The sequence below is a fragment of the Condylura cristata genome, unplaced genomic scaffold (genome assembly GCF_000260355.1).
Source record: "Condylura cristata isolate star-nosed mole 26May11 unplaced genomic scaffold, ConCri1.0 scaffold00006, whole genome shotgun sequence".
Classification (NCBI taxonomy): domain Eukaryota; kingdom Metazoa; phylum Chordata; class Mammalia; order Eulipotyphla; family Talpidae; genus Condylura; species Condylura cristata.
In genome coordinates this window covers 6,253,767-6,267,341 of record NW_004567107.1, presented here as the reverse complement: position 1 = coordinate 6,267,341, position 13,575 = coordinate 6,253,767, and the positions used below count along the sequence as shown (strand labels likewise).

Sequence of the window (13,575 nt, the reverse complement as noted above, 5' to 3'; positions counted from 1 at the left end):
ATCTTAGAGACCCAGACAAGGTTATCAGGTCTGAAGCACTCAGACACTGCCCAACTCATGGCAGGATCTCTACAAACATTATTTCCCCCTCCTGAATCTCTGGACTCTGCTTTTAACAGCAAACATGAATAAAAGGTAACTGTTAAAATGCACTTCCCCAGGCCTGAATTCACAAACTGATCACAGTCTATAATGCAAGTAAAATCTATGAGATACAGAGGCCCAAGATCTGGTGACCTTGATCAGTGTGGATAACTGGTTCCCAGGTCCCCGCCAGACTGACTGACCAGACCCAGAGCACAGCAGAGGCAAGGAGACAGTCACAAACGAGAGCAGCCAAAGGGGAAGGATTACTTGAGCTTCGGCTCCCGTCCTTCACTTGTGTACTGCCAACAGATGAGCCCAATCAGGTCCTGTACCCTGGCGCTGGCCATGGTCACCACAGTCATTGGCAGCAATCTGTCCTGGCTTGCGTGCAGGGGGAGGTAGACATCGATCTTCTTGGTTGCCGTTGTGCCTACATGACCCTGTGGACAGAGCACACGCATGAGAGTAAAGCACACAGTCACGGCCACGCAGCTCCAGGCCATGGAGCTGCTCTCCAGGGCTGCTGCTGCATAGCCGTTCCCCACCCCTTTGCACAGATCTCCTCAGGCACTTAGTAGAAGCACATTCAAGTTTTAAGGTTTTTACTTTTTCTTTAAATTTTCATTTTCTAACAATCTAATGGACCCAGCTCTGCCAGAAGTAAAGTAAATGAGCACAACAACTAAAATGGATAAAGTAGACTGGAGAGCAAACTTGAAGTTTGGTGTCAGGAGACTTGCTTTGCCACTTATTCAATGTGTCCCTGGAAGTCACCATTTGACTCTGGCATCAAGCCCCCTGAAAACTGCTACATCACTCCTTAAGACCTTTGGCTGGCTGCACGGGAAGTTACCATACTCTCTGAGGAAACATTCCCATTCCCAGAGACAATGGGAAGTGACGTCATTATGTAGTTTATCTGTTTACTTCCATTGTGTCACCTGCACTGAAGTTCAAGGGTCTCTATCTTCTATCACTGCCCTAACCAACACAACCTCATTGTTCTCTATATCCCAACCCAGCCCTCTTCCCCCACAACTCTTCCACTGACCTCGGTAACTCCTATGCTAATCAGCAAACACCCATGGATACTCCCCTCTAAACAGAAACAAACATTCTCTTCCAATGTCTTTGCCTAAGTAAAACCTACCTACCAGTCACTAAGGATCCTTCCTCTAAAGACCAAGACTGTTGTTCTGCTTTCTTTTTAGCCTCTAAATCTTCAAATTAGGAGGTAAGATAGATACCATTATTTGTAAATGACTAAAATTCCCCATTGCTTTGAAGCCCACACTATCAAATACACTATCCTTTCCCCCCTTTTTTATTGTTGTTATCCATCCTCTGGTCATTCTCCTTCAGCACTGAAGTTATGCTCTTTCCCACTCCAGCTCCCCTCATCATTCTTGAGAATTTCATTTAAAGGAAAATCCATCCAATATCCAAGCATCTCCATCCCTAGAGCATATCTTCCCCTGTGCCTTTTCAGAGGGAGAGAGTAAGAATAAGCCCTGCCTGCTTCTCCCACTTTCAAGGCCACGGGGGGTGCTACTCTCTCTAAGTACTACAGAAGGCTCTTTCTCATTATCTTTGCATCCTCTAGTGCATGACCTTGAAAAGTTATTCAACCTCTGGTCTTTCATTTCCTCATATCTAAAATGATGATGACAGCATCTAGCTAGCAGAAGACTCTTGAAAAAAGATTATTATTATTGTTACTATTAATATTATTCAAGCTTTAGCTCATGGAATATCTCTTCAGAGAAACCTTCCCTGATAACCCTATAAAAAGAAGTCCCTTTCATAGCTACTCTCACACATACTATTCATTGCCTTTATGCATCAATTTACACATATCTCCGGAATATATGCCTTTCTCACTAGCCTCTCAGGTTCCCTGAGGACAGTCATAAACATGTCTGCTCTATTTACTACTCTGTACACAAGAGCTAGCACTGTGCCTGGCACAGAGAAAACTCTCCCCTGCAAAAAGAATGCATGAACGACTCGAACACCACCAGGACACATAAGTAGGAATCAATCCACGTTTGTTTATTCCACATCCTTCTTGCCTTTCCCCATGATTCTGTTTCCTGGTAGTAAATGAGCAATCATGTGGTTCTGTCTTTGATATTCTATAACTCTATCATTCTAAGATGGGGGGGGGGGAGAATCAGGTAAGGAAGTATATAAAATGAATTTTTAAAACTTTATTTAAAATTTAAATAAAAATATAAAAATTCATAAATAAAAAATTTTAAGTGAACAGTTTTAGAAAAATCCCACTTCTCTTATAACGCTGCATCTAAAATTCGATCTGTGCATTTTTAAATTGAATCTTGCATTTTTGTTATAAAGCAAATGCTAAAAAGGAAAGCTGACAGAATATGCACACATACTGAATGTGTTGCATGTACATGCACGGGCACACATCCCTGCATGTTTTTCAGCTTAGGAATAATCAATCCAGTGACCAGCAAGACCTCTTCAAACAGCAAGTGTTTTGACCTTTTCAGTCAGTCAAGGGTTAAAACTGAAACAGTGGAAATCTGCAATGAATTACCCTCTTATCACCCCCTTCTCAACCTCCTTTTCAGACCCAGTCCAGGTGCTTGTCATTGTTCTCCTTTCAACTCCTCCCCCTTTATCTAAAGCATTGGAACTAAAGGGCTATATTGGAATCACAGTATCTCAAGATATAAGGACTCATGAGATGACAAATGTGAATGTGCTTCATAAACTGTCAAGGGCTTCAGAAATACAGAGCAGCACTCTGGTCTAAGTTTTGAAGTGAGATCCATTTCTATCACTAAAACCTCTTACAATCACAGGAGGCCAAAGATGGATGCTGTGAGGAGCCCTAATAACAATATTAACAGAGCTAGCATTTGCTTAAAACTGTTAAGTTAATTCTGATAAATGTTTGCCTAAATTATCTCATTTAATTTCCACAAGCGCACTTAAGAGGTGGAGTTCTATGTCACTGCCCAAATATTATGAGTGAGAAAGCCAGAGTTTGCAAGGCTACAGTTATTTCCACAAGATCCTATAACCAAGGGGGAAAGTCAAGACTCAAAACCTTTTGGCTGACTCCTCTAAACAATAATACCTTCTTTCCCTAAATTATTCTAAGTCATCAGTTTGCACTCCCCCAAGCCTGAAAACCATCTCCCTCTCCCTTTTCTTACCAAGACCACAAAAGGTATTGGGTTTAGAGAACTGCACAAGAATTTTTAGGGGACCGGACGCTAAGAACTCTGGCACTTCAGTTGGCTGCAGGATGTCACCCCCTCTTGAGAAGCAAGAGCAGGCAGTTCTAAGGCATTCCTATGAATCCCTTTATCCTTGTTCCAAGTGAAACAGCAAGTGTAAGGAAAACCAGGAGAATAAATATGGTAGATACTTATTAAATGATTGAAACACTTTATCTTTTTAATCTTCTAATTCCATCTTGAGGCAATGATGATGGCAAAAAATGCTTTGCACAAACACTGAAATTATATATTTTTTAATAAGAAGCCTCTTCTGAAAAAACTCAAGGTGGTAGCAGTTAGCTCTAATAGTCCCTGTGCTGCAATATTTAGAGGGAATCATCTAAAACATAAAACAATCCATCAACATAATAGAAAGTAATTAACTTGTTAAAAAAAAAAAAAGATGACCGAAGGATTAAAAGTATTCATCACACATCAAAGGAAGCAATATTACAAAGACTTACCATCTAACTCTTAAAAGGCAACTAACAATAAACAAAGACCATATTATACAATTTCACTGCATGGCAACTTATGTATTCCACAACACAAAACTGGGGAAATGGAGGCACAGGGAAGAGTCAATACAGAGCAAGGACAAACTGGTTTAGTTTTTCAGTCACACATGCATTCAACAAACACCCACTGAAACCTCATTCTGTGCTCTGGAGACAAAGTCAAATGAGATACTTGTATTATCTTTCTAATTAGAAACAAAAAGGTAGATAGTATAATTATAGACAAAAAAGAAGATACAAAAACTACTACACTGAGCTTCAGAGTGATAAAAAAGAATAACAGAGGATCTATTTTGAACATAGAGCCTATGTTAAGGCATCCAGCAAAATTTTAAGAACATAATATATGTCAGGTGTGAGACAGGCTGTTAAAAAAAAAGTTGAAAATATAACTTAGATAACTTCCTAAAATAAGTTACTTAATTTTTGTCAATTAAAAAAAGTAGTATCTCATAATGAGCTGACAAATTTGGAGTTTTGGACAAACCTCTCTAGAAAAGTCTCTAAGGAATACTCATAATTCAGGTTTTAGAACCAAAATAAACATACTTCTTTTATTATAGTTTTATACTGATTTATACTTTTATAAACTATCCCTCAATACAAACGCACTTCATGAACACCCGGACCCTCGCATTCATATCACATGCTCACCATGACGTGAGAGCTCGGCAGATGCGGCAAGAATCTCACACTGAACACACCCCGCCCTACAGTCTTGGTCATCAGCTTGACTTGCACTCTATGTTCCGTCAGGTAGGCTCTGCTGCCTACTGTCACTAAGCTAGGAGTTTTATTTTCTCTTCCTGTCTCACCTACATCCAAATGCCACTGAAATGTCCCTCCAATCCTTCCCCTCATCCTCACAACCACACAGAGCCTTACAACAGTCTCCAGAGTAATATCCTCTCTGTCTCTAAAACCTCTTTCCTCTCCAAATCCTTATCTCCTTGCTACTATTAGTGTGATTTTGCTCAAATCACTGGCCAGGCCAGTTCCCAGTTTAGAAATATATGATGGTTCTCCCCATTCAACTCTAACCTCACAGTTACCCTTCACAGTATTATCATTAAAATGATATCAGCACAGTCTTGGGTCAGCCAAATCCAGATCTGAATCCTGAACCTGGCATTTTCTTAGCTGCTAGACCTTAAGACTTTGGACAAGTAACTACACCTTTGGGAACTTCTATTACTTTTGGAAAAGCAAGTAAGATGTACATAAAGTGTCGGGCACACAGTCAAGAAAATTTACCTCCTCTTCTGTTCTCCAATTTCTGTCTTCTAAGAAGACAGAAGAAGTCTAAATTAATTCCCTTTCCTCTGCCCTCAAAACAATTTGAATTACAGACTTGTGGTTTTATTTGTTTTCTCTACCTACCCTCACCATCTCTCCTTTCTCTCCTTCAGCTGTGACTTGCATAAAGGGAAAAACTGGGCCCATTTCCTAAGAGCCTAGAAGAGCAGGGATGTGGTGTTATCTTACAGAATTGAAGGGACTTCTCAGATTTGCTTTAATGACTTAGTTATTTATGCATACAGAACTGGGTACAGGCCAGTGGTATAGGGGCAGTGAGAGGATTCCCCAGAGACAGAGTGGGGAGCAGAACAGGCAGATCCATGAAGTACACTGCTGAGGGGAGCAGCAGGCGAGACAGGAGAGGTCTGCTGAGCCCTGTGGGTCACCTCCAGGGTCAGGGATCCAACTCACACTGAAGCAGTTGCTGTTCGCTTGCAGTGCTGCATCCTAGCTAACCCACTGTGAATAAGTGTTAAAGGGGACCCACCAGCCATCACTTTCCCCACGTAAACTGGCTATGCTCTTCTACTACCCAGACCCTGTCTTCAGGAGCCCCTTTCTTCTCTAAATATTCTCAGCTATAACACAGAGCCTGATACAGTTATTTGTACTTATCGATGGAAAGATTAACATTCATTTAACATGCTTTTAAACACCTACATTATATTGTAGCATATGGAAGCACTATCAACTTATCCCCCGTTGTTAAATATGGATGTTGTTTGTAATATTTCACTATTATAAATCATATTCTCATAAACATGTCTTATATAACTGTCTGTGCATAAGTTCCAAGGAGATTATTGATTCAGTCAAAGACTATGAATACTGTGTGGCTTTTGATATGTACTGGAATAGCCTGCTTGCTCTTTTGAAAAGTGTCTTCATGCCAATCATGGAATATCAATATTATCAATTGAGGTCAGCTGATTAGTTCATAAAATCTAAAAACTAAAAAAAACAAACAAACAACAAATACATACATTGTGAACAGATACAGAACTGAAGTAGAATTTGAGCATCATAATGAATTAAAGCATCATCTACACCAGATATTTTCCTATCCTTCCTATAATTTTACTATATCAAATTAATTTCAAAATTATACACTTGATAGTTTCCAAAATAGGGGATGCGGAAAAAAAAAATCAGTGGATTGCAACTCAAAATAATACTGAAATGCGAAAACACCTGTATCATGATTTTGCAGATATAGAATATAAATAGCCAAAGCAGAAGAACTAACAAATCACCACAAAATTAGACTTTATGAAAAATGTGGTTACTGGAGGAGGAGTGGGAGGAAGAGGGACCAAACTGACAGCAGAGACAGAATCTGGGTTGTGAGGAAGGCTTATACGCACAGAGAAGTGTGAGCTGTCCTCCTGGAAGTTACACACTATTGTTAATCAGTAAGAGTTTATTTTAAAAAAGAAACTCCCTGTCAAGGGAGTTGGCTGAATGCAATCTTAAGGACAAAAAGTTCAGCTAGCAGAACTACTTAACATCAAGGTTAAGTAACAAATTGAATATCAGATTTCAAAACTGTTGCTAAGTGTTCAATTTCTCTGCCAGGGGAAAGAAACCAAAAGAACACACAGCTTGGCTTCTGCAATTAAAGAGACAAAAAGCAGACCGCATTATTCCATTAGTCACAACTGCATGAGCAAATCATTATATGTAATTTTAATGTAGAAATAAATATATCAGTGTATCCAGACAACATAATGATGCAAATTGATAAAGGGGTTATTTGTAGTCTTCAAAAGTCAAAATTCTTTGAAAGGAATTTTCACTCTACTGTTCACTCCACGAGTGCCTTCAACTCAACAGCCTCAATAAGGGCCAACAATGCGGCCTTGTACAGTGTCCGGGGAGGTGGGGAAGGCACCTCAAATTATCATCAATCTGACAATGCTTAGGTACTTCATTTGATGGGAATCATTTCAAACAAAATCTGGCCTAAAGGTTCAAGAGGCTTATGCCAGTTTTAACACGTATGAGAAGAAAAGAGCTACATGGGGAAGAAAAGAAAAACACCAAATACCAGAATTATAGTGTTTTGTTCTCAATAAAATACTAGTGTCACAGGTTCAAAGAAAGGACTCACTTTTTTACATTCAAAATGGTAGCACTGAATTTATGAATAGACTTTTGTATAAAGTTTGATGACAATTCCATTCAGAGCTAGGAGCTTGGCTTTGTAGTGCTATCTTAACCCTCAATAAATCTGGAACGCTTAAGGCTATTAAATTAACATTTCCCTGATCTGGCACCTGTAGTCAAGTTAATTTGTCAAAAACATTTCTACAGTCTGTCACTGGACACTGTATTTTCTGACAAGTTAAGTTTAAAATAAAATTGACAAAATCTCATTAATTTCCTCTGAATCACCAACCGTGGTTCCATTAAGCTTTTATTATTAAGAACGTCAACTGTCACTCTCTCTTTAACCAGGTCAAGTTCTGATCTGGGTACCTTCAGGATTCTTATTACATTAGAAGAAGCTAGGGAAGAAGAAGGCAGTTCAGTTTGGTGGCTAAAAGCAGAAGTTGTGGCATCAGAAAGATCAAGTTTAATTTTCAACAATACCACTCACTGTGTGTCCTTGGACAATTTTTTTTAATCTCTCTGAGTTACTGTTTCTGTGAGCATTGTAACGGCACCTCCTCATGGAGTTTTTGAAAGGGTATAATGAATTACATACTTTACCGTCCCAGTAAATGCTGATGATATATTGGTTGGTAAGTAGGCACTTTACTAACCTCCATGCACTCCCAACCTTTCTCCTACTTTTACATTCACAGACATGTTAAAAAAAATTATTGCCATTTATAGACTTTTAAAACTGTGAGGAATTTCAGGGACCAGCCCCTTTAAAACATTTCCGCAGATATAGGTCCTACAACCTTTTGTAAACACTTGCCTGATGAGGCCCTTGCTGTCTTCTTAAGTAGACTCCGCTTCAGTTTCTTGGGCAGTTTTGACAGCTAAAACATGTCCATTTCCATTGAGGCACAATCTCTGCCAATTTTACATATTGATCCTAGTCTAGCCTTGGAAAATTGAAACACAGCTCTGATTTCACAGACACCCTTTATATATTTGAGGGCCCTTGAACAAAATAACTCAATTAGAAAGCACCACAGGATGAAACCGATTATAATTCAAGAATATAACACAGTATAGAATATATCATTTCCATTAGCTTTTCTTAGGGTAGTGATTTTCATAATTTTTCTTTCTATAACATCTATTGTAAATGTATATCTGTAGTCCTGGATCCAAAACAAGAAATGGAGTTGTTGCTCTTCTGAAAGGTTTTTACTACTATTCAAAATAAATTATCCATATTTTGATGCTCTGACAGAGTTAATTGTACATTAAAAAAAAAAAAAAAGACCAAAAGACCAAGGCTATTAATTCAAACTATCCAACTATTATTAGATGAGGTTTAAGTAGTAGTCTCAAATAACGCTCTTATTTTGAGATAGCAACTGAAAAAACAGAAATCATGCATGTTCAAATACAGCCAAAAAGCTTTACAAATCAGGAAACGGGATTATGGGGGGGGGGGGGAGAAGAGCCTCGCTATCCTAATCAGTAATTATAAGCATTTTCTTAAAGTCTTAAATTCCGAAAGGAGCTCTGTACTGTTGGTTTTCAGCATCATGGGTTACTCTTGCAGTCTGCAGAACTAGCTGGCGCTGCCACCCTGAGCTGTGCAGCCTTAGGCAAGCCCATAACCTCCCTGAAAGGCAATTTCTTAGGCCATACAACAAAGGTTCTGTGCATAGCAAACTTTCATACAGATGTCAAATATTCCTTTATTATTGTTACTTAAGCTGGTGCTCAGACCAGGAAGATTTTTGCAAAAAAATGTTCCTTCTAACAAACATGATGTTAAGAAACTGATGCAACAGAGAAAGGTCTCTATCTCAATCATCAAAAGGGAGCATTCCCTTCTCATCCAGCCTCAGGGTGGTTAAGGCACGTACCAGAAGGTGCTCACACAAGTACAATTCAGCCATCTTAAAGCATAATGGAATGTAAAGTGTCCATTTTGAATTTTCATTGCCATTGTGGGATTCTTTTAGATCATTAATGTTACACAGCACTTTGCATTTAATTATACAAACAATGGCTTCTACAATGATGATAATATCAGGGAAAAGTAATTTGCATGAACTAAGCCCCATCACCTTGGGTAAGTTTAGGAACCTCTTCATTATTAAATCATTTATATAATAAAATCAATATGCTTTAAAAGTAAAAATAGGTTTTTTTAAACCATAAAGAAGAGTTACATGTTTTAAACTCTATCAATTATCATAATATAATGAGTCTTTTTTAAGATTTAATATCAACTTTTAAAATTAAAACTCAATGGAGAATGTGTACTTGGCTCCATTATTAATGATGTATAACTAGAAAAGGTTACAGCACAGCCATTATCATCCTCCTGAATTATATGGAAAATTTGGTACGACCCTCCAACTACCCCAAGGACAATTTAATTCCAGGGATAGTGAAATCTATTAAGAATATAAAATTGTATAAATATGGAAAAAATTATCCAGGTGCACATATTTATTTCTTGCAAGGCTACACATTTGATTGAATAGTTTTTAAATGTTTTTAAATGTATATATATCAATAAAAATTCTACTTTGTGCCCCTAATTTAAAATTTTTTAAAAAGCCCACAAATTTCTATAGTAGGTAGGTTCAAGACTTTTATCACTTTAACATTCAAAGTTCCTAAATTAAAATTTTTTACTGAATCACTATTTAGTAAATCATAAAAACCTCTTAAAATTAATCTTTCACGCACAGCTAGCTTATCCAAAGTTAGAATTTAATTAGATGGCCTTGGCACAAATGGGCTTACTACTTTATTTGCACAATCAGTGAATGTCTCTTCAGTAATTATAATTAATTCAAGTCCCTGACGCACCTCCTAGCAAACAATGTAAAAACATCAGACAAAATGGAAATAAATAGCTTTACATTTCTCCAATTACGCCATACACTTTCTTCCTCAAAGTGCACATGTGAAATAACTGAGATACAGTGCATAGGGAAAAGCCACACAAAGAACCTCTGGTGAGAGAGGGCACCGCTGGTGACGGAGAAAGATGTGTGTTCGCAGCAGAAAGTACATTCATACATTCTGGGTTTTGACGGTTTTTTTTTTTTACATTATGAAAATTATATATCTGCAGAGGGCCAACAGAGAAAGTTTATATTTAACAGTTTGCAAGTAAATGTTGAAATATAAAAAGCAGCAAGAAAAAGAACTAAGTTACTATTTATTTAAAACAACGTTTCCTTTTGGGAAGGATCACTTTTAAATACGTACAAAATTCACAACTGAGAAGCAGTACACAAAGGCTGTGCAATTACCCCACATGTCTCTTTTCAGTATTGTTTCAGAGATACTGAAAGAGAAAGGAGTTAAGCGGCAGAAAACTTTATTATTTAAAACTGAAGGGACAACAGGATCCACTGGATAAAACTGTTAGTATCGAGTACTTTAAAACAATAAAAAGCTGTCAGTGTGGCACGCCGCTCAGTGGGTGGTCAGCTCAGCAAGGTAAGGAAAGCCAGCAGGCTGCATGCAGCAGAGACGGCCTGGCGGTGAGGCGAGGCTCAAAGAGCACACCCTCCGCTCAGGCCTTCGTGCTCACACCTCAAGCCCCTCTGCCGCTGGCATGGTACAAATGCTGGCTGCCATCTATGGAGCATCTCCCAAGGTCTAGTACTTTCTCTCATGTTCAGTAATGCCAGCCATGCTACCAAGCAATGCCTTTTAAAGTTGAGGAATGAGCAGTTCCCTAAGTAGGCAATTCCAGATCTCTCAACTGGGGGTGGTGGTAGGGGGTCATGGTTATAACTCGGGTCTGTCCAACTCTAAAACCCTGCTCCTGCAGTGGGTTCCAGTGCAAAGACCTCTTGGTTGGGTCTGAGTATCTAGGAAAAGTCACAAAGGTCACTGGTTCACATTGTAGATGCTGTCTCAGAACTGGGTTCCCCGGAAGACATCCCTCTGGCTGAGGCCCACAAGCAAGGTCTGAGCTGCTCCTCACACACACTAGCAGCTCTACGAGGAAACAGCTGCTACAGGAGAGGGTGTCGGGGCTCCTTGTGTTGGGCATACACCAGGGCTCAATAAGTCCTCACCGACTGTTTTTCAGAGGTAAAAACACAAAGCAACACCAGTTCTTTGACGAGTAAGCAGAACTCTCTACTTATGTTTTCAAAAAGCAATGGTCAAGTACCAACTCACAGACCCCAGAGAATCCGTAGTCTTGGATAGTCTGATCAGTAATTGTGAGGTGTATCTGTTACTAAATGTGGCTACCCAGGTGGCAGTACCCAAATGTGCTTTGATAATGACAAAGGAGGAAAATAACAATTTGGTCCTTGGAGAGATGGGCTAGCAGTGTATGACATCAACGTGGCATTAAGCTCCAACACAGTTAAAGGTCTGATGAGACAAAAGGCCCAGTTCTCAGGCTGCGATTGCAGGGTGCAATTCTCTGTGGAAAAGGGCAGCATGAGACCTGCTCACTTGCAGAAAATTGACAAGTCACTAGGGCACCAGGGTCTCCTGGGTTTCTCCTCAGCCCCCTGGCACTATTTTCCTCATGTTCATCCTGAGTCTCAGTCAGTCCAATCTCCTCTGAGGTCCTAACTAAACCAGACACGGGGAGAGTCGGGGATTTTATCTTATTAAAATAGATATGGCTAATTTGTCTTTTCAAATTCATTTTAAATTAAATTGGATTTCCTCGGAAGGCTGCTAGGTCAGTTCCCCTGCTGCGAATGCAGGACAAAGGTTAATTGTACGCCCTTCACCAGCTCTTCTGCTCTCCTGGGCAGGCTCTGATAACCTGCCCCCAGAGGTGGGGAAGGCTTTGGTTTATTGGGCGATAATGCTGCCATTAGAGCCATTTACCATTATGCCAAGAAACGTTTTATTTTTTGTAACTAAGTAACAAGATACAATAGCAATAACAAGAATAAAATGCAATGATGCTCCAACTGATGGTTAATTCAGCTAAAACACAAAATCCAAACAAAAAGACCTAACTGATTTGCTCCCCTAGAAGGCCCCACTAGATACAAAAAGTACACACCCTCCTGGAGCAAACTGTTTTCTGGCTCCAGTGTAAAATTCCATTAACATTTTCACTTAATTTATCTCATTTAAATTGTCTATGTTCATGAAAATTTAACCCACTAATTCCCTGTTATACAAAGCATAACAAAGTATGAATATTTAAATACAATGTAAATAAAACACTTTGTCAATTATATTTTTGTATCCTAAATTAGTGACTTCACTTAGCATGTCTGCCTTGCACAGCACCACACTATTTTTCAATTAAAGGTCCAGATGTTTCAAAGGCTCCAGTAGGCAACGGCAGTTATGAGAAATGCTTTATCTGCATTGTAATCATCACCACCACATCAGCTCCAGGCTGCATTAACATACTCATGTTTTATTCCAGCTCCCATCTAACAGAGCAGGTAATTATACAACACTGCAGAGAAACACAATCCTAAGAGCTGGACAATTTCCTTGGAATCATCCACCTGAGCAACACATTTTCATACATGATCCTAAAAATTGGGGGGACTGGTCAGCAGACACACTTGACTATTCAGAATAATTTATTTTTAATAATAAGAGTGAATCATAGACATAGCAAATTTAGTTTCAAATTCTATTAAAATTCTGGATGGCCTGCATGTACACATGTATGTTTACTGAAAATGAACGAGAAAGTTTGTATCTGTAAGAACCACTATCAATTATTACAATGTAAGCCAGTTCATCTGATTTCAATGCTAGTGTCTTTGTTGAAGAAGTCAATTCTGTTCTTATTCTTACCATGCAAAAATGATACTTCACCTGAGCTGAGATCGATCAAGTATAGCAATTACCCTTGTAACTAGTCAATAAAAACCCAGAAAGTTAGAAGAAAATGGAATTCTGACAAATGCAACAAAAACACTGTTGCATCTATTATTTAGTTAATTAAATGACTCCCTTGCCCCAAAATGAAAAATAACCCGTTACAACAGATAATGCTATGCTTAGTAAGTACAGTATAATTTAATGGGAAATATAGTTCCTTGTTAAGAAAAACTAACAAATGAAGTATAATATTTTAAGACTTATCCACAAATATTTTCATATTTTGTGTTATTGCAAAGGAGATACCTTCATGAAGATGCTACTCAAAAGATAAATGCCTTTACAAATATTAAAACCTCAGACAGGTCAAATCCTAGCTGGTTACACTTCAGCACCTGAAAGCAGACAGCTTCCGTTCCTTCCTGAAGGAACCTTAGGTGGAACATGTTTAATACATCACCTTGTCACTTTTTAATGTGCCCCAATCTATT

At 38.7% G+C, this 13,575-nt stretch overlaps 1 protein-coding gene across 4 annotated transcripts in view; it reads right to left on the bottom strand.

Moving 5' to 3' along the window:
• MAPKAP1 (mitogen-activated protein kinase associated protein 1) overlaps nt 1-13,575 on the bottom strand; it is a 194,792-nt gene that overhangs the window by 111,344 nt on the left and 69,873 nt on the right. For all 4 annotated transcript variants that reach the window (XM_004677332.1, XM_012721377.1, XM_004677328.2 and 1 more), the window contains exon 5: nt 355-527. In XM_004677332.1, coding sequence (XP_004677389.1) covers nt 355-527 — 173 coding nt within the window. The remainder of the gene's footprint in view (nt 1-354; nt 528-13,575) is intronic.